This window comes from Syngnathus leptorhynchus, chromosome 13 (genome assembly GCF_054491065.1).
Source record: "Syngnathus leptorhynchus isolate UIUO chromosome 13, UIUO_Slep, whole genome shotgun sequence".
Lineage (NCBI taxonomy): Eukaryota > Metazoa > Chordata > Actinopteri > Syngnathiformes > Syngnathidae > Syngnathus > Syngnathus leptorhynchus.
This window is the reverse complement of record NC_141207.1, coordinates 6313399-6339845: the sequence shown is the minus strand read 5'-3', so window position 1 is coordinate 6339845 and position 26447 is coordinate 6313399. Positions and strand designations below refer to the sequence as shown.

Here is a 26447-nt window from a genome sequence, read left to right as displayed (position 1 = left end):
TATTTCTACATACACACGTGCACTTGTCATCACAAAGACGGCGGCGGGTGTATGAGACAGAAGGCATTGAGGGTGTCAGGCAGTGTGCTCTGTTCCACCATCTAACATCATCCCCGAATATACTGGAACTTCACGTATGATTCATGATTAGACTCAAGAGTTCCATCTGTAGAAATATAATCTGAAAGACGATAGTTGCATTTAGACGTGTTCATCTGCCGTCATTTTCTCCCTATCATATTTCCTTCTTGGAATGTTTGGTATTTTTTTTCCACCAACATACTTTCTTTCACAAGAAATATAAAACCCTGTGCGGCCGAATGACGTGAGGAACATGTGCGTCAGAAAAGTTCCAGGACAAGTGTGTGTCAGACGATCAACCGGCACATCTACAAAGAGATCCTGAGTGTGTGTGAGTAGAGGCGAGAGTTGTGATAGAACAATGCGGCTGCTCACTATGGCCTGAGCATCTGACAGTTCCTTGCCATGAAGGACTGCCATGCTGGGTTGTTTATTTTTTTCTCTCTTGGCCATGCTCAACTGGGTCATCAAGGGAACCCATTTTGAAGACGTGGACAACATCAAAATGGCCGTGACTTGACGAGTTGACTTGTCTATTCTCACAGAGGATAAAGAATATATGCCTTTGAGTTACTCCCTCATTTGTGTTCAAATTGCACCTCTGTATCTACTTTTCGACACTGGTCCTGGAATTTTTCTGACGCGAAAAACTTTGCGATTCAACTTGACCACAAAGATGGCTGATGTAATCCATAATGATAAACGCGCCCCCATCGGAATGAACGTATATACATCACCAAACACGATCAAGGCTGGGGGGGGGGGGAGGGGGGAGGCGCTTAGCCACGGCCTTCCTCGGCCGAGCGCTGGTCCGACTTGAGCTTGACAAACTCCTTGGCCACGTCGTCGTTGTTGCGCTGCGACAGGATGCGCAGCACGGTCAGGCCCGTCTCGTCCATGTGGATGCGTTTGCCCAGAGGCAACCAGCAGGCCACGCTGCCCTTGGAGGCCATGTCCTTCAGCTGCAGTACGGCCATGCCCACCGTGCGGTCCTCGCGGGCAAAGCAGTAGTCCTTGACGCATACCTGCAGCTCGTAGCACTCGGGGCCCACCTCGCTGCTCAGAGTGCTGATGGAGAAAAAAAATAAATAAAAGATCAAAAATCATCGTCATAATCCTCTTAGACTAAAACGTTACAAGCGAAAAGACTCACAAAGTGAAGGTTTCATTGTATTTGGGCGCCCAGCTGTTATTCTTGGACTTGGTGGCGTACTTGCGCTTCTTGTCGCTGAGGTGCGGGCCGATGATGAACACCTCCACGAAGGGACGGAATATTCCCTGCGTCTGCCACCTCAGGTCGTTAGCGGCCACCACTGTCACGGCAGAAGGAGACTTCATTTGTGTTGTTGGATCAATTCATACATATAAGGCCATCTTCCATGACGACCAGTCTCACTTTTCTCCATGATCAGAGGAACTACTTGGAAGGAGAAAAGAATACCTTTCACTGTGACCTTGTGCTCGCCGGTGTTGGGATGAGTGAAGATCTCCACGTGGATGGACACCTCCCCCACGGCGTCGTCCACACCAGAGCCTGGCAGGGACGGACACTCAGTAAATATTTGCGTCTGACTTTTGCTTTGAGTCTTCTCCTCCAAGGCTCAAGAGCAGAACTAAAAGTGAAGACCATTTCCATAGTGGGTGATTAGAAATGGACTGAGCAGGACTTTAAGCTGAGGTGCAAGTTTGGATATGTTAAAGCTGCTATGAGTGGGCCCGCCGTGGTGGCAAGGTGTTCCATATTTTTGGTCATTTCAGAAAAAAACAATTTGCACTGGCGCCCACTCATAGATGCAAGGTGTTCGTTAGGATGCACGAAAAAGGTAACGAATTGTCTACTCGTGCCATGCAAGTCAACTGAGATAGGCGCTAAACAATTCCAGGATATGGCGACAGATGGACATTCATTTGCAATGTTTTAATTAGTGTCTTCACTCTGTCAACGGCAGCAGCCTGCCCGTCTTTTTTTTCTTTTTTTTTTTTTCTACAGTCCGCCGCCCACCAAACAAGGTGTCGGTGGGAGTTAGACAGGCAGAGTGTTCCTGGCACGTAAAGCCGGCGCTCGTCTCTCGTCGACTCTCCGGGAAGGATTATTGGATCGGCGCTCTCGCTGCCAACTTCCAAACAAGACCAAAGAGAACAGCAGGAGTCCATCTGGACTGCTTTACTCACATAAGAGATCACAAAGAAACTTTTCTGGCTAAAAGTCATGATTTAACGATGACATCATGCTGCGTCAGATCTCCTCCGTGCTAACGATGCATCGTTATTATCGTCTGATGTCATGCTTCATCGTGTGCTCATACATACCGAGCGGGTATGTATAAAGTGCAGCTTCATCAATACAGACATCACATGCATAAAAGTTCTCAACGCTCGAAAAGGACGATGAAAGGCTGACGTGGGAAAAGAGAGGCGGGGAGTATATTCAGTCGATGCAGAGTTTGGGGGGGATACATGGAGGTGCAAGGGGGAAGTTGGGCGCTTGCTGGTAGTCCTGCGTGTCTCAAAACTTTTGAACCTGGCAGCAACGTACCCCTCTCTGGGTAAACATCCTCACTAGCGGTGAAGCGCACCCCCTTGCCGCCGAACACTGGCCGACAGATGGGAAAAGGGGGCGGTGTGCACAGAGAAAGGAGAAAAAGAACATTAAAAACAAATCATGCTAGCTGGCCCACTGAGGCAAATTTGAAATCTGATTGGTTGAAAATAAAACACATTGCCATTAAGTTACGCAGGCCGATACGAGGGATTACGAAGGTCCTGGGGAGGTGAGAAAAACGTGGCGGCGAGAGACTATTCCATGAAACAAACGTTGTCTTGTATATGTAGGTCAGTGCTTCTGTGACCGCTCGTCCACTTTTAGTGGGCCTCCGGGGACTTAACGGCTGTTTCGTGACAGAAAAATAAAAATGGTGGCTGAGCGGGGGAACAAGAAGGAGGATGGATACTTGTTCTTTTCATTGCAAACAGCGGTTGAGCTCCATTAAAAAAAAAAAAAAAAAGTCATCCTCTCTGGGTTCCCGAAGGCAGCAGAGGCTACCAGGAGTGTATTTTTAGACTGCTACATTTGTGAAGAACGGCTCTTCATAAAGTGACGCTGGAGTCACAGAGAGGCAAAAAAAAAAAAAGACATATCAAGTTACCTTGTGCATTCTGTGACTGGACAAAGGTTTTAATAAGTTTGTCTGTGGCCTGCGTGTAGAGGGACAGGGCGTAGTGAAGGGACAGAAGGTCCGGGCTCTTCTCCAGGAACGTCTTCTTTAGACCCACGCCACCGGCGTGGAAATATTGCTGACAAACACAAAGCCGGGAGGTTGGTTAATCAGTGTCCAAACATTTTGATTTATGGCATTTCAAAAATGTTACGATTGTAAACATCTCCTATCTTGGAAATTAGTCGATTTTAAAAGCCATCTTGAACTTTGTAGTCCTACCTTGATGGTGTCCAGGGCGAGTTCTATTACTGCGCACTGCTTGGGCGTAAGAGCTTTGGCCTCTTCGCGAACCATGTGCTCCTAAGAGAGAAAAAAAAAAAAAGACAATAAGCTTTTACTCCTACGGCGTAAACAAAGATGCATCTTAGTTAAAAAAAAATTGGATTTTCCGAATTCTATGAGCATCATGTTTGCTTTTTTCTTCTTTGGCAGTACCTTCAGCTTGGACAGTTGACCTAGCTCCTTGGCAGCGTTAAAGATGAGCTGAGTACCCTGCAAGAAGAAACAGAAAGAAGAAAAATGATAGGAAACATTATTGCAATCATCAAAAAGTGATTTAAAGTAAAATAGCAGGCAGCTTTACACAGAAGACAACGACGTACATAAACAGTCACTTCTCGACAAAATGTTTTCCGTCATGTTCCAAAGCGGCACACATATACATCCACAAACAGTGAATACGGACACACACAAATAGAGTAACAATAGTGGCGCATATTTCGTGAACGTTTATTTTCATTCTGCTAAATGACTAAATCGCTATTTCTGCTTCGATATGCAGTTTGGACAACACCAGTGTTCTGATTTTGCCTTTATAGACCAACACTCAAATCATTAAGCCACACAAAAAAAAAAAATGTCTGCAAATTTTAGTTTAAATGTATTTTTTCAGGAATTTCCAGGTATTGTATTAGAATAGAAACATGTGTTTTCTAATCCAAGGGTGTCAAAAAAAAAAAAAGAATGTAAATGTGCTTCTAAGGTTTTGCAGGAACATAAAGAAGTCTATATTTCCACCACTGAGGGGGAGCTGGGAGAGAGAGACAAAGACACAAAAAGAAGACATGGAGGAGGAAAGAGAGCAAGACACGAGACATTTATCTGAAGGGGTTTAGTCCTTACGTCGCTGTGAGAAGCGCTCTTCAGCCTCCCCTGGAAAGAGAGCACGTGGTTAATACATGGAGCACTCGCCACTTGCTGCACTCATGTTGGGACATTGTCATTGGCACCATTTTTGAGTGGCCATCTTGAATGTCATTTCTTCAAACCAAAAATCAGCCTGGGTTTAAAAAGGGATCATTTACAGTCAACCCGGTGAACGACAAGAACATGAGACGGACATGAAAGGTCCGCAGAGAGACAAACAGCACAGGATAGCGTCGTACAAATTCAGTGTTGAAAGAGATCAGATGCAAGCAACAAACCCACAGTGGGGGATTTTTAAGGAAGGGAACACTTTAAACAGGTGAGAAAGGAGTGAGAGGTCATCCGAGGGATCATCGCTTTTGGGGTCCCAGTGCATGAGAAGAAACAAGGCAATACCGGACGGACACAGGTGAGGAGGGCCGCTTCCTGGTTGAGGGATAAATTCGGGGAGAAGAAAGCAAAGGAGAACACTGATTGGTGGAGATTTTTTTTTTTTTAGGGACTGGGGGCTTGAAATGCACCATGCGTCTGTCTTCTCAAAAGACAAAGTTGAAGGACACAAGAGGAGGAGAAGAACAGTGTTAATTTTTTTTTTATTTAAATTAGTAAATTTTAAACATTTAAATAAATGATGACTTGATTTCTACCCCCCCCCCCAAAAAAAATAATTCCTACATAATAATAAACAATCTGTCCTACATGAATAGCTATTTAAAAAGTGTAAAATCACTCTGGAATGATTTTTTTTGTCATGATTATGATCTAATTTCCATATCAACTTTTTGTTCTTTTTTTTCTTTTTTTATTAACACTGCAAGAGAAGACGCGAGAGCGGCCGGTGAGACGGTGAGATGCAGGGTGGATAAAAAATAAATAAATAAATAAATAAAAACAACAGGGGGAAATCGCAGCCACATATAGCAAGAAGAAACCAACCAATCACCGTAGACGGACAGACATACACACACACACACACACACGCAGGAGTGCTGTACTTACAATCATCTGTGGAGGGAGAGCAGTGGGAGCAGGATGTAATAATAGTCACAACAACCAGAAAGAAGGGTCAGTCAAGCTGCAAAGAGCCCCACATCCATCACAAAAAAAAAATACCAACGCAAGACCTGGAGAGGACCAATTGACTCATCTGGATTAAGAACCAGCCATGAATTACGGGAAAAAATGGACTTATTTGTAACCAATTTTTTTCTTATTGTGATATGAGGCTCTTCAAATGATAACCAAACACAAATAGAGCACATATATATAAAATAAAACAAACAACAGGCTGCTTTCCAAAATGTACCTTGCTTCTTTTTTTTTTTTTTTTTTGCACATTCTAAGTCGAGGCTGACATAGTGGAGAGCAGGCCTGAGCTGGTATGCAAATGATATGATGCACTCCTTTTGTGGGAAATGTAGAATCATATAATGTGTGTGTGTGTGTGTGTGTGTGTGTGTGTGTGTGTGTGTGTGTGTGTGTGTGTGTGTGTGTGTGTGTGGAGCGGGGGTAGGGGGTAGGGGGTTGTTGTTTGTTTGTTAGAGTCAAAGAGCCATCTTGAATTGCAGCACACTCAAGGTTGTTCTTTCGTTCCACACATTCCACCCACATCTTTGTTTCTAGTCGTGCCAACATAACGGCTGAAATATATATGTGTGTGTGAAAGCAGATATTTTCTCTCCTTTATTCATGTCGCTCATCGGTATAAACCACACAATCCATGAGTGGCTATGGGTGATTTTTTTTTTTTTTTAACCATATATATGTCCATCTAGCTTATCTTCTGCAAAAGAATAAAATGCTTGAAATTTCATTCAGAGCACACTTTGTTTTTTAACACACCTCCAAAAAAGCTTAAAATATCTCAAAGATTCCATAATGTGTTATATTATATATAATGTGGTTATGTGCTGGCGCATGCCCGAGTGCATTCCTCGATTGACACGCACTCACCGTTTGATCGGTGAGCGGCGGCAGAACAATGGTCTTCTCCATGGTGTTCATCACCAGCTTCCACAGCTCCTTCAGGACGCGCTTCAAAACCGTCTTCTCACAGATTTTGGCAAACAGAGTCAGGCTGGGGGAGAAAGAATACGATGATGAAAAATTGACAGGAAACAGAGAAACTAAAAATAGATGATTGACTCACTTGCTGTCCAGGAACTCCATGATGGGTTGCAGGACGTTGTCGGCATCTTGGGCCACGCTGCTGGCATTGCCGACATTTGACGTTCCTTTTACCTGTGCCAAGATGTCGCCCATCTGCTTCACATTCTCCTCAATGTGAGGCTGGAAACTGTTTTAAAAAGTCATGAAATGAAACGAGGGCGATGCAGAGCGCACGCAAGAATGAGCCTCAGTACCTTACGGAGAAGACTCGACTGAGGTCATCCATGACATTGTTGAGTTTAATTTGCAAGTCCTTCAGGATGTCGCTGGCCTCGATACAAAGCTGAACACACAGAAAGAGGCGTCAGTCATATTTTAATCTTGACCAATCGAGTTAGTTGGTTTAATTAAGAAGTGAATAAATGAGAAGGACTCACATCTTTTCCACCCATGGCCTCAAACATCTTCTCCAGCTGCACTCTCAATTGTTGGATGTTGTTGATAAGGATGCAGGGCTAAACGAGAACAAATGAATGACTTCATCAAGAACGCACAGTAGTTTGGTTTCTTGCAGTGAGTATTTGTCCTCTTACCACTTTCTCCATAGTAACGTAGTTGGCAAACAATTTCGAGATGATGTCAGCGTATGACAAAAGTACATTGCTGATCGTCTGGAAAAGGACACCAAAAAAAAAGTGACCCTGGTGTACCTCAAGGCTCCATTCTAGGCCCTTTTTAAGGCAGAAATGATTTAACTACGCATGACTGACCTTTGCAAATCGTTTCATGTAATGTCCAACGATTTGCGGATCCGGACATTCTAATTTCCTGATGATTTCAAAACTTTGGTTGAGCTGGGAGAATACATCCACGACAGAACAGGAGAACAACGCATGCTCTGATGTGACCTGGAACTGTTGGACAGAAAAGACAAAAGAATTTCTGAAATCCATTTGTGGAATCGAACAGTTCCATGTAGTTCCGAGTAGTTCCATGACAAATTTATAAACAAAAAAAATCATATCAGGTTGTGAGTTGAAAAAGTTAGTAAAACCCGATTCTGTAATAGGAAATCTGTATAGTGGTATATCACAACTGGCAGTTGTTTCATGTCTATTTCTAAACATTGAACAAAGCGCTCAGGTGTTCCTCCAGGTGGTCTCGGTAATGAGGCAAGGACAGTTTTCCCGCTGCGAAATCTCCGGAATCCAGAGGAAGCTCCTTTAACCAACTCTCACTGAGCTATTTGAAGCTCGCAAGTACATCGAACATTGCCGTGTCCGTCTTATTAATGCCAAGGAGTCTTTGAAAAAGGAGATGGGGGAAGGAGCGCGAGAGGAGGAAAGTGATAGCTTTGAGCAAGAAGATTACAATCATTCCGCCTGAACAACAACAGCTCAGCAATTTTCTGGGGGACTTTGAAAAAATGTTTACCCCATCTTTCTTGTCTCTCTCCAAAGCGCCGTGGAGAAAGTCGCGAGAAACTTCCTCGTTTTCATCCAGCCACTGGATCACAAAAGGCTCAAACCACCTATAGAGAGCGATATGTAACATTTGAATATTTATGGCATAAAAATGGATTTGATTTAAATTGCAGGCTACAACTCACGCAGGATATTCAGGCACTCTGCTCTTGAAGAAAGGCAAGTCTTTGCAATATTCATTGTAAAGCCACTTGACCTTGAAGTGCAGGTTCATGTAATCGGCACTCTTGCACAAGCGGTTTTTCTCGTGTTCTGAGAAGAGAATAAAAAAAAGCTAGCTAGCCTTACCTATTTTAATGATGTGAGTCATAATATAAATATCGTAATTGTGTTTTGTTTGGTTGGTATTCTCCGAAACGAATTACTTTTGAATTGCATATTCTATGTAAATGATGCTTTAATACTGATGACTGTATCAGCGGCAGCATTACTCCAAGGAGTGGAGGCTCAATGTGTTGACTCACCCTCCATTGCATATTTCATGTCCTGAGCAAACAGGTTCCACATCACTTCAGCGCTAATTTTACCCACATTGAGCTCCTGAGGGAATCTGGATGGGGAAAACAAGAGAAGAAAATGAGGGGAAAGAAAAATAACAGATGGCCATTGAGAATTTGGTAAAGACAAACTGGTTGAGGCAGGGTGTGTAGGAATTCTTGTCTTCCTCGATGATGGAGACAATGAGGGTGATGAGTTTGGACCAGAAGTCGAGGTTCTTGATACTAGGTCCTTGTTCCTCTGGAGGCACTGCACCCTGCTTAGCCTGAATGAAGGAAAAATGATGACTGTTTTGTATTTTATAATAATTTTAGACATGTGTTGCATGTGATCTGATGAAAGTATGCTGTAGATGTGGTGAAGCAGCATGTGGCTCAATGTTATTTTTCTTCTTCTTGTTATTGGGAGAGTATCTAATTGAATTATTCCCATGTTGTCAAGATCAGACTATAAAAACCATCTGCCCTAATAGAGGATGAAATCGTGTTTTGCGAGAAGGCCCCAATAAATCTTTTATTTTTAGTCCATCGCTGATCTGCTCACCGGGTCTGTCTGGTACTCGCGGCTGTAGAGCTCATGGCAGTTGTTAAAGATGTATTCGTAAGTGGAGTTGAGACAGGCTTTGACGCAGTCTTTTACCACCTGGCTCGCTCTGGGTGGAGACTGAAGCTCTTGGACCTGATCAACAGAGATCTGTTTTAGTGGATGAAGAAAGAGGACAAAGTCTACAAAGAGAAAATCCAGACCTTCATCCTGAAGAAGGTGATACTGGTGAGGAGGTCCACCGTGGACTTGAGATCTTGCAGCCTCTCGGGACTGCTCGCTGGGAAGTTGTTCTACAGAAATTGCATCGATAAGTGTAAACATACGCTTAGCTTGATGCTAATAAACATCTGGGCTAACAAATAGCAACAGTGTCACAGTAAGGAAGTAACAGAGAGTTGAACACAAAAAGTGAAGCAACACATGTAGACAAACAATTTTCTTTAACTTCTATCAAAAACAACTCATGAACTCTCTTACTCTGTACATGGACAGGTCGATCCTCAAGGAATTGTGAAGCTGATCGAGAAGTTTGACGAATCGTTCTTTCTGTGAAACAAATGATTATCGGTGAAAAGCGCAGACGTGTATTTAAAACCAAAATGGTAAATGTTCCTTTCATAAAACAGTGGTTGCATTTGTGTACCGCTGCTCACCCCAAAGTTGGACGCTGCAAAGCGGTCTGAGGCAGAGACGTTGTTAGCAGCCTGGGTGGTGTGAGCGTAGTAGGCATTGATGTTGGCCAGCAGGGTGCTCATCACCGCAGGAACGCCCGGGCACATGTACTTTGATGATAAGCAGGCAAAGTGACTGCAAAAAAATGATGCATTTGTGTACCACTTTGGTATTTGTGTTCATTTTGAGGTAAGGTTATGGACGAGAACGTACGTCATGGCTTGGTAGATGGACTCCACTCCGTAACGCATGGCAAACTCATCCACTATCTCCTGAGGCGTCTCCTCAAAGTAGACTTTCCACGCGTCATCTCCTTTGGCGTCGGGGATCTTCACCACACCCGTGTTCTGGATGTCTGTCACAAAGTGGAAAAGGTTCTGGAGGAAGGGGAAAAAAAAAAGGTTGAGAGAAGTTTATTTTGATTGCGCAAGGTGGCGGTTACCTAGAATACCAGGCGAGAGTAGAAATCACATTTCAATTCCTCTTTTAAAAATCAATGTTTGCGTTTGTAATGATCGATTCATCGTTTAGTTTACGAGGCAACATAAATAAGCAAACTTCATTAGAAGACAAAACACTGCAAGGCCATAAAGTGTTATGCACAATTCATAGTGTGCTTTACGGCCATTTTGGTTGTTTATAATTCAGCTAATAAGCTCCACTACGTAATGGGTCGAGTAATAAATCCATTCCGGGCTGCAAAGCTTCTACAATCAATCAGCCGAGTTTTCCGTAAAGAGAAAGAATGCAAATGTCTTTGAGGTCCAACCTGTCAGACGTGCACTTTATCTCACTGGAGTAAAGGAATCTCTCAAGTTAAGTGCATTTAGCGGAGGTCCATCACAGTACGAATCATTATTGAAGAAGTAGATCTCATTCAGAGACACTGTTAGCATATCATTATTCATCCATTTCCTATATTGCTCTAAAAATATTGTAAAATATGTCAAACAAAAAAACAATTTGAAATAAAGTGCCATAGAAATACACAAGCACTTACTTCATGCAAACAGGTGTACTGAACGTGATAAGGAGCGACCGTCTCCTCGCCCTTAATCTCCACATTGATGTGCATACGGATCGCCCCGGACACGGCCGATTTGTCCGTGCGTTTGTCTGAGAAGACACCGACGGAAACGGATTAAAATGAAGTCGGTTGAGACACCCCGGAGTCAATCACAAAGCTCACCCAGGTTGTACCACACGTCCATCTCTCCGCTCAGAGTGCGGACCTCGATGATGGTTTGCCCGAGGAAGTCGTCCGACTCTCGTTTGAACTTCTGCTTGACGCGGGATTTGATGTCGTCGTCCTCGTCCCAGACTCGCACTTTGATGCGGTCTGAGGAGTTGTGGCATTCACTTAAAGGACACAGGAGGGATTAGAAACGGACCTTTTCAGTTCCAGATATTACACACTGAAAAAAAATGTATACTCACAAATTGAAGGTCTCCTCCCAGACAGGATTGAGATTGCCGTAGATGGTTTTGGTCCTCTTTTTGGTTTTTCCTACCTGGACTGTGACGTAGGGATCACTGGAGCCGGTTTTATCCTTTGCTTGTAAACCTTGCGCACATAAGACTAGGAGAAGAACACACAAGTCAAGTGAGCACGTTGTGTGAAGGTAATGACCAACCTCCAAGTCTCACTCACCCGTGATGCTGATCTTGGCCGACCATTTGGATGTACCGTCGAGCACGCTCTGTTTGATCTGCTTCATCTGAGTGCCGTGCGTGGCTTTGGGGACGGTGAAGACCTCTTGGATGAGTTCAAAAATCTCCGGTTTGTTCCTCTCTCGGATTTTCATGCGGTCTTTGAGGACCATGATAATATTTTGAGTGCGGTCCTCCGCGCCGTGTTTCGAGCTCTTCTCGGCCGCTCCTAGACGACGGTTGATAAAAAAAATAGAAACGTTTATGAGCAGTAGATGACAACAGAAGATGAACATCTTTTAATATCATCTCACAGAAGAAAAATAATGAAAATAAAACGGGGTAGGTTGAAGGAGACACTGTAGCAGCATTAACAATGGTGCCTGCGAGGGCATAAGGTCTTACTTTGCAGACAGTCGGCGTTGAGCAGATCTTGGCACTTCTCGTGACATTTGACGCCGCACTCGGTGCAACGCATGCCCTGGCGAGCGATACCCCAAAGCAGACCCTCACACTCGTAGCAGTAAGTGGGCGTGGTGGCGGTCCACACCTCGAAATTGTGTGGGGTGGTACAGGAGATGGGATAGATGAGAGCTTGCAGGGTCTTCTTGTAGACGTGACTCTTCTATAATTGGATAGGGGATACACCATGACGGAGTTATGAGTACTCTTTTTTTTTTTTTACATACATTGTATACACTAATAAATTGGCAATAATAAACACTGGCTGTGCATCTAAATATCAAAATATTGAATATATTTATACATTGATAAATATTTATGCTTTGAAGAAAAACAAATTGAGATGTATTTTGAATGTTTTACTGACCAGCTCTTCATTATGCAAGGTGCTGGATGTCAGGGCTGAGGTGATACCGGCCTTCCTGGAGTTCTGGACCAATGACTGATTGGCAGGAGAAGAAGTCGATTATTAATCAAGAAGTGCAAATAAACATTTTGTTACTCACCATAGCCTGCGGCGTTCGTGTGATGGCAGGGATAAGAAGAAGAGAAGAACGTTACGGATACAACAAGATTGTATAACATTTATTTTGTTTTTGTGGCTGTGAGGACAATATATGTGAGTCTTAACATGTCTTGACAAATATACTTTATTATTATTATTATTATTATTTTTTTTTTTTACTAGGACATGGTGAAAAATGGTGGATGTCCATCTCCACTTTTACACGATGCCTCACTCAAGGAGGGACTGGAAAAGGCATGGTAGATGGAATACGATAAAGCAGAGCACGGCCTGTTTCCCGAAGCTGAGTAATACATGGACAGTGGAGAATTTAAAGTGATTAAACCCACCAGATCTCTGACCAGAGGCATCGCTTTCCTCTTCCTGAGGTCTGGCATGCTGTCGATACTATAAAGCGCACCGCCCATCCTGAGGAGAAAAAAAAACACGCACACATATCACGGATGACAACTCACTCAACTGCAGATGTTATACGTCACGATCGTCAGTACGTACCCCGCCGATAACAGCAGAGAAGCAATGCCGACGCTCTCGCCTCGGGCCTGAGGAGAACACAAAATGATAAATGGTTAGTATAGAAGCAATTGCTAAAATAATAAGAGCAGCAAAACTAAATTCATTTTTTATTCTTGTCCATCCCTAGCAAATAATCGTCGATGTGCAGGAGACAAATTAAAAATAAATGATATGGATTAACACACAACACCCACCTGAGAAACTGCTCCAGCCAGAGGAGAATGGACAACATGCAAATCGCTATGAGTGTGGCAAACCACTGAAAAGAAAACAATGAAATGGCAAAACAAGGCTCGGGGTAAACAGAGACCACTGAATAAAATGCAAGACGATATAATAAAAAATAAAAAAATAGGAGAAATACTGGAATATTCCACAAAAGCTGGTATAATAAACATGCAGGAACCGATGCAACAATTAAAAGACACAGCAAAAATATCGTCATATAACATCGTACCTCTTGTAACTGCAGTCGTACTCTACTGAACAATCGGAGCCAGTTGGCTTTGGCTCTGGCAGGACCTGGTTCCATGAGTTCCCTTTTTGGAAAGCTGGAGATGAGGTTGAAGATGCACTGTTATCCAGACCCGTCCGTCACACAGCCCCGCTTTCAACTCACAGAACTCACCTGGGGACAGGAGGCTCCTCTGTTTTCTCCTCAGGGGGCGGGGGGACGATCTCCTCATCCGGGAGTTGTTCCGGTGGCGACGGCAGCTCCTCAAGAGGCACCTCGGATTTTGGCTCAGGTTCCTGGAACTTGGCATCAGATTCTGGAATATGTGATATAGTGGTGGTGGTGGTATTGATGGTAGTGGTGGCAGTGGTGGTGAAGAGGTCTTGCTGGTCAGGTTCAAAGGGAACGTCGGTGAAGTCGGACGTGAAAGGGGTTGAAGTGTCATCTGGTTTGAGAGGAGGCAGGACTGGGGCGGTGCTTGAAGGTTGCAGTTGTTCAGGAGGCTGCTGCTGATGTAAAGATGTTTGCTTTTCTAGTGGAGGCCTGCTGGAGGACACGGCGTCAGATGGGGGAGCGAGAGTGGCAGCGGTGCTCGTGGGGGTGTAAGGCGGCTCCTGCTCCTCAGTGACAACCCCGTCTATGGGGTATATATCTTCTTCGTACGGCATCTCCTCCTCATCTTCATAGTTGTACCCCCCTCGCTCCTCGTACATGTCGCCCTCCTCGTCGCCATAGAGCGCCCCGTCTTCACCGCCGTCTTTGACGTAGCTGCCTTCGTCACTGTAGACACCCTGCTGGTCATCCCCGTCCCAGCCCGGGAAGTCCTCCTTGCCGTAACTGATAGACGAGTGGCAGGAATGGTACGAGTCGTTTTCGTCGTAGAACTCGGAACCTCGTAAACTCTCGCCGTCCTCGGGAATGAATTCCTCGCTGAGTTGGGAACTGCCTCGGCTCAGTTCGCCTGATGAGGCGTAGCGGCTGTCTGTTGGACTGAGGGAGAAACACACCAAGCTGTGATATCAATGCATCTATTGAAGAGCTTTAGAAGCTTTCCTGGACTTTTAAGGGCTTGACATGTTGGTTAGTGGGACATTTAAGGGGCTTGTGTTGAGGTTAAGACTGGAAAGGGTTCAAAGAAAAGCTACTAGTGGAGAGGAGTGACTTTCAACTAACCAGCAGGCTTGAAAGCGGAGGTGGGAGGTGTTTAACTCATGATGCATCTACGGCCTTGTTCATATTGCAGGCAAATTCGATTTCTTACCCAAAGTCGGATCCTGCTGCCGCATTAATGTCATTTGTGAGTGAGAATAATAGAGCTGTTGCAATGTGATGTAGCCACATATCTGTCTGCGCCGTTGTGGGAGTGAACACAACCGACTGACAGGATCGACATACATTACGGAAGCAATGGACTTGCTGGAGTCCGATGCGTTCAGAGGACTACAAGATCTCCATTTACAGATGATTTAAAGTTGTTCGCTGCAAAGTGGACAAAGACTTCTACCCCTGATTAAATGCAAGTCACATTCTTGGAGAGGTCTGACACAAACATAGCCAACACTGCTGCTTTATTGTGCCGCCTCCATTGATTACCGTCATGTCGGTTCAATAATACACCATGTGGGATGCACTTAAGAGGAAGGTTATGTGAGGTCTCCGGGCTATGAGTGTGGATCCAGTAGATGCAGGACCAGCATTTTCTTTTTTTTTTTCCTTTGTGGACATACAGTATACATCAAAATAAGGTAAAAGCGCATGCATGCAAGCACAGTGAGCGAGGAGGACGGGACAAGTCCACCAATGACGTCACAGCGAGACTGAGTCACAGGCTTGAGCGGGAAGAAGAGGACGAGATCAGAGGAGGTACAGAGACCCACCTATCGGACAGCCTACTGTCTAGAGAATACTGACGACTGGTACGCCGGCTCGACCCTGAGCCTGAGTCGATATCGCTGCACCCGTTGGTGGCCAAGTCTAAACTATCATAGGGTCTGGTAAGAGGAGTGGGGAAAGGGGAGGGGGGGGAGAGGTAGAGCTCAATTTAGGCAGAGAAACCACATCGGATTTGTTAGAAAGGGTCCTCGCACGCACACACAAAAGACAACGTAACCAGTATACAAGATACTTGTATAGACTGGAGTCAGCCTTATTCTCTGAGGGAGAAAGAGCACAGTGGGGAAAGCGTGTACAACAAAGTGGAACAAAACATGGCCGCCGGGCACGAGTCGTCTTTGGGGCGAAACGCTCGGAATCTTCAAAGCGACTTATTTATAAACGAATACTCTCTGTTGTTTTGTTTGTTTGTGATTTGATACGTTGGAAAAACAAGGTGCCTGCGTTTCATCTCAACAAACACTCATTGGACATTGTATTAGGTACACCAGGACAACCTAATATTTTGTTTCTTGTTTGATTTTCAGAGCTATTGATTAAACGTGTAAATTGCCGTGACGTTAAACATTTTTCGCAAATGAGAAAGAATACGCCTGTGAGTATTGGTATATTCATTTGGTCTACATGTGTTGCACCACCATTTGTGTTCAAATCTATTTATGAGCCTATCTGTGACATTCTTCTTATCGACTTATCTAAAGCAAAGCTTTACATGCTTATTATCAAGTTAAATGAGTTGAGTTCACTGCCACCATTCATCAATCATATTCTCAAATTCTTTCTTTCTTTGTGTTACAGTCTGCTTGCAATATCTCCATGGTCACTATGCAAGCAGTACAAGGAAATTAAAAGTGCTTCATTTTATGGTAATCTCCGCTGTAGCCCTTGCATTAGATCTAATTAGATTGTGTGGGTGTACCTAATGAGTGGATTTTCTTTTTTGTATTAGCTCGCCCGATCATCTCCATGGCAACCCGAAGTACGCACGTAAGATTCATTTCCAGCAAACGGTGGAAATGATGATGAAAGTGAAGCGCTACCTCATATCCCCGTGGTTATAGTCCATGTCATGGATGTCATCATCATACTGTAGTCTGTAGTGCTGCTGCCTGATGGGATACTGGTGCATGGAGGCATTGGGTTGAGACGTGGTGTAAAAAGGAGGCGGGATGCTGTTACTGGTCTCGCTGCGGTAGTCGCTGTCTCTGTCGTCCACGGCGCTATCCGGGTCGTCATCTATTGGACGCACGAGATGATTATTAGTGGCGAGTCAGCGAAGATTTATGAGCGTAAATGCATCGGACTTACTTTGCTGATCTCCCCACAGACTCCAATTACCTGTAAATAGATAACGGGATGGAAAAGCACATTAGCAGAATTACCTGAATATGAAAATAGGAATGCAATTGCACAGTCTGGAATAAAGTGGAATGGGGGGGGGGGGGCTTCGAGGGAGGATGTTTGTAGCGTCTTCATGACATTTGTACATTTATAATGACCTTCTTCATTGTCACTTCAATTCGCAGTCATACTACGCCTGTTATCAGCTTTAAGCCTTATTACCATCTCCCACCCAATTGCAACCTCTGGTCCAGTTGCTAAATGAATCTGGGTAGGAGGCAGTGCAACGTTATGAAAAGCCGTAAGGGGAGAAGAAGTGCTTGGTCGCTTTATACTCACAGCACTGAGTGGATGGTGCTTGGAGAGGCCTCTCTTGCTCCTCTTGGTAGGCAAACTAAAAATAAAAAAATAATAAAAAAACCATAGATAATGTAGTTATAGTCAAAAGTTGAAAAAACTATTTTAGAATTAATTGAAAATTACACGATAGACACACGATAAATTTCTTACATCTCGGTCTCTCATGGCATTGAGTTGTTCGAGCTTCTTGGCCCAGTATCGTGCTTCTTCTTCTGGAATGTCTGCGGTGAATGTAACATTTGAAATGATATTCTTAAGTCGACCTTAACAATAACACTTGATTACGAAAATGACAGCTAACCTAGTGGCAGTTCAAATCGTGTGTCCAGCAGCAACCTGTGAAAGGTCGGATCTTTGGTGCCGCAGATTTCATTTTCAGACATGATCACGTTGGAATCCAACGTTAGCCATTGACCTGGACCATCCTGGTTGTAAGCAAAAATTCAAAAACAACAAAAAATTGTGTCCAGTTAGCACATGTTTCAAATGTATGTGAGGATGGAAAGGAAATTTGCCGCATACCTCATTGGATTGCCGGATGCTACTCAGTGGAATCCATAAGGTGCCCACCATGGTGTCCCATATCAAGCCTTTATTCCACACCTCTACTGCCAGGCCCAGGTCCAGCCGGTTTATCTCACTGTGGGTCAGGGACAGAAGGAAGGAGAAGGATTCAAGTAAATCTAAAAAAAAGTATTATGTTTTAGATATGATACAGTGATGAAAGCAGGTAGTAGAAAAATAATCTTGGGCATTGAGTCACATGCTGCTTCACCCAGGCGACTAGAAAAAAAACCCCACACAGGGCATTCATGAAAATACATTTCCGTTTCCTTGGAAGGCGAGGATATGATCTAGTAAATAGCGGCGTATTGTGCCGCTTCATAAAAGGAGGGGAAAAAAACGAGAGGAGGCGGAGGACACAGTCGGGTGTTTACAGTGAAGGCGCTCGTTAGCTACGTTAGCACTGTAAATCTCATTTACTCAGACTCATCTGCGTGTGCTAACTGTTTGGGCGATTCGAATTTCCCGTATCCATCTCCCGCTTTTTGTTTTAGGTCGACATTTAAATTTGGACTTCAAGTGAAATGCTCTGGATGAATATTCAAATGAATGATTAGAATAAACGAATATAATGACTACACACACACACTGGTTACAAACTTTGTGTAGAAACAGAAGAGAAAGAAAAAATAGACAACTGATATTCATCAAGACATCATGAGTCACTGCAGTCTAGCAGACATTTGGACCTCAAGTTCTCATATGGTCATAACTTGTGAGTTCTTCCCAGAGACGAGTCACGACTGGCTAAATCACAAAGGGAGAAGCCGCCCAGCGAGAGGAAACGCCTGTCGCCCACTCGTCTCGTTCTTCCAGTCATTACTCAAAAGCTTGGGAGCAGTCGATGACAAAGACACCTCAAAGTCGCTCTCTGTCTGATGCTGCAAAAGCTCTTCGAAGTAATCTCGTGCTATGTATCGCACCCCGTTAGCTTGCGCTGCTTATCCTTAATAAAGAATCCAGTGAGTTTATGTAAGATGAGGGCGACAAAGTTATAAATGCCACAGCTGAGCCCACCCACTGAGCCCCCCCCACACAGGGTGACATTTGTGTGAATGTGATCTATAGCACCTAAACTTAATCTTGCCTATATTTGCCATCTGCTCTTAAAGTGGTCTATATATTACAGCTTTACACCAAAGACAAATATGTGAACTGAAAAAGAAAGCACTGACACCTTTCCGCTTGGCGCAAAAAAAAACAAAAAAAAAAAACGACATGATGATTGCCCCAAAGTAATTTAAACATGTGGTTCATTATCAGGCAGGTGGCAAGATGATGGTCGGCGATAACGATAAAGCTTTCCCCCCGCAAAAAAAAGAAAATATAAAGAGTGACTCACAACATAAAGTCCTGCTCCCAGCACGGCTGACTGCCGCGTACGGCGATGGTGGTGCTCTTGACATTCTGCACCTTCAGGGTCACGTAAGTGTTGAATTTTTCTGCGCAACAGGAACATAGATGTAGATCCGAAAACAATTGCCGCATATGTGAAACCAGCCAGATGAATGAGAGTACAAATCTTACCTTGGGGTCCATCGAGCTTGGCTTTTTTCACTGCAAAAACACAAAATAAAATATGATGTGGTACAATCTGGAGTTCAATACATTTTTTTGGGGGGGGTGGAAAAATTGCCTCAAAGGTCAAACGGATCTCGTGAGACTTCGTTAGTATCTAACTCAACCAATATAACTTAAAATCTCTTTTACTTGAACGAGAATTGTGACATTTATGATGACCCAACGCTTTTAAGTTACTGTTTACTTTTGTAAAATAACAATAACAATGAGCCACATGCTGCTTCACCAAAGATACGACACTGAGCAGCACGTCTGCATTCCAACTCCGGCGCATCCTCGACGCTAATCACCTCCGCTGGCATCAGACGTTTTAAAAGCACAGTGACGTCAAGGGCCCATTAACTATTCATGCCTTCCAGCAGCGAGGTCGTTATAAACAGTGTTCAGAAGTAAGGCATTAATATTCACAGCTCAGCTTGCCTTGATGCCGCGTTGACATTCAAGACGAAGCTTTTTTTTTTTTTTTTAGGACATTGCCATGCTAGCCTGACTGACCCTTGATCTTGGCAACTTATAAACTTTTCGAAAACAGTCGACCCCTGGACTCATTCAACTGATGGGCATGATTATCTCAAGGGCCTTCTGGGTTGACACGACTATTTTAAGAAGTCGCTTCTGATTATGATGCCGCTCTGCTGTCACCGATGACTCACAATGAGCTTCTTGATATGTTAGGGCGTGTTGCCAACAGCGGATGCCCCACCCTCATCTTAATGCTGGGATAGACAAGTGACTTCATTTAACGTGACATTTTGAAAATTCATCCACTGGATTATAAAAGTAATATAGTCTCGTTTATCCCCAGGAAATCTCCTTGCTTGTGTCCCTTCCGTTGAAAACAGGCGATAAATGGCATGTCGGGTTGCCCCCTTGTCAACACTCCTCTTCAAATGCTGCTCCCCCCCCCCCCCCCCTTGCAGGCAGCCCTCCCCTCACCCTCTCGCTGCCATGTGGCGAGCGTGCACGTGTGCACCCTTCCTCTGCCTTTCTCTCGTGCTCCATTAATCTCTGTGTGTGAGCTGGCACAGCGAGCTGCATCCCCAACTCTAAAAATAACCACTTCAGCGTGACAAGGTTGGGGGTAGGGAGGGGGGGCATTTGAGGTGGGGGGCATTCATAGCTTGAAGGCGTATAAGACTAAAGCGGCACTACCGGGAAAGCAGAGAAGGGATGAGTGCAAAATATGTTCCGCAGATTTCCATTGCGAGATTTCATTTTCTTTCCAAAAAAGGAAATCTGGGGAAAGGAATGCAACCAAATATAGGGCAACTCAAGCAGCGCGTACTTCATGAGATGGTCCACTTCAGATGTTACAGCCTGATCTGCACAATATGTAGAATATACACAACGTACAAAATTTCCATTCACGGGCCATAAGAAATGATGTGATGGGCCGGACGTGGCCCTCAGGCCTTGAGTTTAACAACAAAGGGAACAAAGGAGACCAAAATAAGTGATTTATAAACAAAAAAAAGTTAATTGAAGATTCCAAAACTCCTTTTCATGTCCTTGTAGGCTAGTTCGAGTGTAGCTTCTGTGTCCACATTGAAATGTGCTTATTCAGCTCATGTGACAACACAATCCAACGTGTCAAAGACAAGTCGTGATGTCACATCGCTGTCGGCGCATGTTTATCACCATTTAAGCCGACTAACATAAAACACAATTTAGCTTCGCCTGGGGCCTACAACAGAGCGTCATAATAAGAACACAGGGAGTATAGAGCGACCAGTCGGTTGCCATGACAACACAAAGGACATCCTAAAGGGATCAGGCTGAATCTCCAACCTGACATCTGTGCAAAGAGCGGCTCAGAGTTAGGTGTGGAAAAAGATGGAGGAGATTCATAAAGGTGAGGTGGAGGCTCTCCTTAGAGGCTTTGGAGGACTCAAGACCACAGACCTTTACATTTTTTGTAAACCTGCTGTGGATAGATTTTTTTTTTTTGGAGGGGGGGGCATAATTTGCATGTAATACATCCATAATTATTTTTCAGATGCTAATCTCGAACTAGTGCATAAAAGTTTGTCCACTCCTTTTGATGCTTGCTGAGCTGAGGTCTCACCAGGCGATTCGTGATGATCATTTGAACTCCGGAGATTTTGTTTGACTTTTGAGGTATGCAAGATGTTTCTCTGAATTGAACCACCAGAACACAGACTTATGTACTTCCAGTATGTGTCTGGAGTAACAAGAGCACGGGTTACATTTCATACTGGCCACAAATCAATGTTGGTCATGTGTCCATGTTGGAACCTCGACACACACACGACTGACATGTTAACACATTAGAACGCTCTAACCAATGAATGTCTTACCTCCAACACACAGCAAGGACATCTCTCGAGAAGGCTTTTATTGCGTCAACTCCCGGCCTCTTTGCTACTTTCCCAGTGACCGTCAAAAGCCGCTCTTGAAGCGGCGAGGAAGATGTGACACGTCCGCCTAACAGCAGCAGCAGCACCACCGCCGCGGCCCGACGTGCATCGCGACGCAACACATGAGTGGGAATTTCTTTACACTTTGCTTGACGGTGAGCGCCGAGGTCCTCCCGTCGATATTTAGAAAGATAAAGAGGAGGTGTCCCTGCGTTAAAATGGTCTTCTGGTGTCCCTCTCAGCCATTTTTGTCGGGATTTCAGAACCAGCGCTGAATAGACAGCTCCCCATCTAAAAGGTGACGTCACAGCGCGAGGCGGGGGAGAAGCTACGTCATATTGTTAGCTCCGCCCATGGAATATTTCTACTAGTTTATGGACTGATCGATTGAAATCAGGGTGTCGAAATTAAAAACCGGAGCCTTTTACCGTTTTATAATTCGATATGGATACACATTTCTCTTTTAAAAAAAAAAATACTTCATCGTATTAACTTGTGAGGAATTAAATAAGACAAAAAAGGAAAATCATTTGCATGAAAACAAATACAGACATACTGCTTATTTTACAACAAATAATTTCCTGTTTGGCAACATTCATATTTGCACAACTTGTTTTGTTCCTCCCAAAAGACGAATTTTAAGTTGCCTCTCAAAGGAGCAGCAACAGAGCAAGGGATGTGTGAGGCAACACTGCCATCTGCTGGAAGACATGATTAATTACAACAAACCAAAATGGTGCCGTTCTAAATAATACTACGCCTATTTTTGTGGTTGTATTTCTGCACAATCTAATTATAGAGTTACAATGTGTACAATATATGTGTATTAATAAACAACAACAAACATTGATGTTAATTTGCTAACTCTGATCCTTATTATCTTTTAAGTATTTTCAAAAGCGCTCATTTGAATACACATCACATATTGGATCTTCAAAGAAAGTATAAATTGCTCAATGAGTGAGTGATACCAAAGACAAGAGAGACAAGCTTGTTCACTTTATATTGGAAAATTTTCAGCACATTTTCAAACAGCATTTTGGAAAAAAAAAATACAATTAAAGTTCACACTAGATGAAAACTGATATGACGACTTGTAGTTATAACACTGCACACACAGATAATCCCAGCCACCAATGCAACATGGCATTACTTGTAAACCCCTCATTATTGACAAAGTAAACAGAGGGAACGCGTTTTCAAAATAGTTTCCGCACACTTTGGAGAACTCACACATTTGTGCAGAAGAGGGAGCGGTCCAAACTTCGACCGACGGAACTGCCCTTTCGATCCCTCGAGACGATTGCACCTGACATATTCATCCGCTTGCTGCAGGAATGACTGAGGAGGCCGGCAGAGGTTGCGCAGCTGTTCTATAACTTCTCACTTGAAAATATAAAATGTGTTTTTGGAGAATATATCACATTTTGTGGGGCCCACATGGAAAAAAAAGGATTTTTGGAGGTGCTTTACAACAAATCTGGGTTTATGGCGTGCTTGAGGTGTAGCACAGGTTAGCATTAGCTTCGGGTGGTTAAACAACTCACTACAAATGAATTAAGTGGAAGTTAAGTTTGTGAGGAGTGTTTCAGTGTGTTTTTTTTCTTTTTTTTTTTTTTTGTGTGGCGATGACAAAGCCGTATTCTACCTGTCCAGGTGAGAGAGGACATCGCAAAGCTGCGTAAGCAAGGCCCGGTGCTTTTGAGGGTTCCCTTCGAGAGCGCCGCTGAGACGACTGAGATACGAATCCAAGTTTCCGAAGGTCGCCGTCTCGCCCGTGCCTGTTAAACGACACAGCGGAGGGAAAACTTGTGTGACTCTCGTAAAGTTTTGTAGTCGTATGAAGTATTGAAATTGTGGAATCTTTCAAATTATACTTCATGCAGCAAACCTGGTAGCGGCACAGCAGCCAGACTGTTGACCAACGTGTGTTTAATGGCCAGCAAGTGCTGGTGAAGCGCCTGCGTGCGCTTCTCGTCCTGGCTAAGCTCCGCCTCCAGGCGCTCTTTGGCGTTGTACATGTCTTTGATGTGCCTCTGCAGCACGGCGTTTTGCTCCTCGAACTCGATGTTGGCTTTGCGAAGTCGACGCAACTCCGCCTCTCGAGCTGTGGTCCGGTTGAGAGAATGAACAATCATGCAACTTTGCAATGATTTGAAAATCATACAGATGCTGGATTTAATGTCCGATTCCAATACGGTGGCTAATATTACATATTTTTGTTTGTCAATGTCTCCCGACATTCCTAAAAACAGATGTTTGACTTATTTGTGTTACCTTTGTTTTGATCAAGGAACTCCTCTGTGAAGATGGGGATGTCAAACCTGCTGGGGAGCTCGGATGTCTGACAAATCAAGAAAGAGCATTTATATACTTGACTGAAAATGTGGTTGGAGTTTGGAACTACACTGACTCAAAAATGAAAATAACTTAAACATCAATGTAGATCTGTTTCGACACTCTCATAAACGTGTCTCGGGTTTTCATCAGTGCAGTTGGATTGGGCAAAATTGAAATGATTCTTGGAGTGTGTGTAAAGAGTGCCACGCACCTTTGGCAAGCCTGAACTGGCGCTTATGATCACAGATGGATTGTCCTCTGAAAGAGAGATGGTGTGTGAGTATAAGAGCACATTTCACAACATATTTGGTGCTTTGTAAAGTGGAGACAACAACTTAGCCACCTTTCTTGATCCTTTTGTCTTGTATTTTTGTGCTGGTGATCTGATATGCCTCCGTCTGATGGTATTCCTTCAATTCCTGGGCATACTGCATCTTCTCCCGCTCGGCCTCATCTAGGTAACGCTGGAAATGCACACTCAAGATGAAAGATGACACAAATTAAGATTTCCCTTGAGTCCTGATAAAATGTGAGAGATGCAGGATGAAGGTAGAGGAACCGGTTGTGCAATTGAAGTATTTGTCTTAAAAGACATTTTCTCACATGGGAAGTTTACAAGATTGACTTGGGTGGTGTAATTCCACACTTGATGGGTGGGCAGGCAGACCAGCGACCCGAGTTTGTGTATACAAGCAATTAAAAAGTCAATATCCTCTTTCAGGGCTTTCAATTGATCGTGATTTACCTGTTTGTCATTAGGCGCTAATCGTGTCCATTCTGCTCCGAGCCTCTTGGTGATTTCCGGGAAAGGCAGGTCAGGATACCGGGCCCTCATCACTTCCCGCCGCTCATTCAAGAAGCGCACGTACCCAGTGACTGGTGCCTTGGGACCGTTGGGTAGCACTTTCTTCCTTTTCTTGCCCTTGGGCCATCCTCGCTTCTTAGGCTGCAGTGAAAGTAAGCAGTCACACTGGTATATAATAAAACTGGTCAACTAATTTTTGAATCAAACGTCTCTTCCTCTAGGACACCAGGTTTTAACAAAATATAAAAAAAATTAGAGCATTGCAAAAATCTGACGTGCTAGAAAAAAATAGGTGTAGAAAATACATTTCTAATTTAAATTTGCCATAGAACAGTATAACGCTGGTACCTCTAAAGGCCAATAAAATGCATCTGGATAATGTTCAATAATCTATTAAACAGCATCATTCTGTTTTTGGCTTATATTTATGAAATTCTAGTGTTTTTCCATGTCAATATTTACTACAGTTAGTATTTAACAACTCACCGAGCATAGGCTGGTGATGGACTACGACACTACGTCGTAAACCGAGGACTCCTGTTATTGTCTGGTGGTGGCTGTTTTACCCAATGAATTTCAATACCATTATTTATATTGGGAAAATTGAAAAGAAAGCAGCCGGAAAGCTAATGTTGGGAGGTTGTAGTGTATTAAAACAGAGCACCCACCTCCTCTTGAGGATTTTCTGCGGACTGTGAGGGTCGAGGCTGCTGCGGAGCATCATTCTGCTCCTGTTTGACGCCACCCATGATCCCCCTCAGTCCTGCTTAGAGCGTTAAATGAAGCAATTTCCGTCAGAATTATGCCAGGTTGTATCTGGGGGGAGGGGGAAACAGGAGAGGAAAATTGAATAAAAGGAAAGCGATAACGTCCCCCGCATGGACGCCACTTCTGGTTTGCTAAAAAAGCTTGCTAGCATCCAGTAGGGCTAATTGTGTAACAATATACAAGATGAACAAAAAAAAAACAAAAAAACAGCAGACGGGCGGGCAGGGAGAACAATTACAAAAACAGTAGACGTAGTAATTTGTAGCTTAATGAACTTACAGGTAATATGTCGTTGTATAAAGCTTTTTTTTTTAAATTATTACTCCGTATGGATAATAATTACTCTGCTCACCGGAAAAAAAACTCCTCTCTAAAACAGGAAACCAAAGCCAGGCTTGCACGTGATTGGTCTATTTCTTTCATTCTGATTGGTCAATACAGTCACTCCCCATTGGTTAGTAAGATCATTGGGCCTCTTCAAGGTACGTTGTTACAAGTGAATTTCTCGGAAAAGTAAAAACGTTAGTTACGACACCAGAGATAAATTCCTTCGTAGTAAATATTAATAACAGTCCCCGGTTTGTAAATAGTATGAGTGGGCTGTGGTTAATCTGAAGAAAATTCAAGGGCAGAAATAAAAAGGGCGAGGATTGTTGGTAAACGTCAATTTTGAAAACATCACACACACATTTGTGAGGAAAAGCCAGTTATAACGCCACTCGTGACATTTATAATGGGCCTACAACAATAATTAAAGTGCATATGTTGTACAGCTGTATTTATTTGACCAGATCCATGTTATAACTGCAGCTTTCCAAGCATAGAAAACCCGCAACTTCCGCTTTCAAGGTTGTTTATAAAATTGTGTGTGAACATTGTAGCACAGGTTGTACACATATTTATTACCCCTTGCACGGTTGTAGCAAAGAGCACTACGATACCATTCATATGATGACTCATGAAGCTTGAATTCAGATGGCGAATGTCAGCGCTTCATTGCAAATACAGGACAGGATGTGAGAATGCGACTTGAGAGTTAAAAATCAAACATCGGA

At 43.7% G+C, this 26447-nt stretch overlaps 2 protein-coding genes across 4 annotated transcripts; both read right to left on the bottom strand.

Annotated features, from left to right (window-relative positions):
• Positions 1–860: 860 nt before the first annotated feature.
• unc13a (unc-13 homolog A (C. elegans)) lies at positions 861–21441 on the bottom strand. The gene is made up of 45 exons (XM_085928022.1): positions 21420–21441; positions 19048–19077; positions 18863–18962; positions 17479–17596; positions 17258–17381; positions 17107–17177; positions 16936–16990; positions 16564–16593; positions 16296–16491; positions 15240–15353; positions 13537–14352; positions 13366–13459; positions 12888–12934; positions 12722–12800; positions 12373–12378; positions 12234–12308; positions 11810–12029; positions 11406–11633; positions 11192–11333; positions 10944–11113; positions 10755–10870; positions 9968–10131; positions 9736–9889; positions 9560–9628; positions 9283–9372; positions 9080–9214; positions 8668–8801; positions 8503–8588; positions 8164–8290; positions 7989–8085; positions 7325–7468; positions 7148–7225; positions 6992–7069; positions 6809–6897; positions 6595–6741; positions 6399–6522; positions 5445–5450; positions 4422–4451; positions 3735–3791; positions 3519–3599; positions 3228–3375; positions 2618–2674; positions 1523–1615; positions 1235–1394; positions 861–1149 (listed from the first exon to the last, which is right to left on the bottom strand). The coding sequence occupies exons 1-45, from the start codon at positions 21439–21441 to the stop codon at positions 861–863; spliced, it is 5490 nt and encodes a 1829-aa protein (XP_085784148.1).
• Positions 21442–22463: 1022 nt separating this feature from the next.
• Positions 22464–25787, bottom strand: hmg20b (high mobility group 20B). Of its 3 annotated transcripts, none has more exons than XM_085927573.1 (9): positions 25672–25787; positions 25293–25440; positions 24565–24765; positions 24163–24283; positions 24031–24077; positions 23757–23823; positions 23371–23586; positions 23128–23260; positions 22464–22865 (listed from the first exon to the last, which is right to left on the bottom strand). In XM_085927573.1, exons 2-9 carry the CDS (start codon positions 25371–25373, stop codon positions 22853–22855), a joined length of 879 nt encoding a protein of 292 aa, XP_085783699.1. In that variant the 5' UTR covers positions 25374–25440; positions 25672–25787; the 3' UTR covers positions 22464–22852. The 3 variants fall into 3 exon arrangements, with proteins under 3 accessions (XP_085783699.1, XP_085783700.1, XP_085783701.1); XM_085927574.1 differs by having other exon boundaries at positions 25745–25770; XM_085927575.1 differs by having other exon boundaries at positions 22464–23260.
• Between the last annotated feature and the right edge of the window lie 660 nt (positions 25788–26447).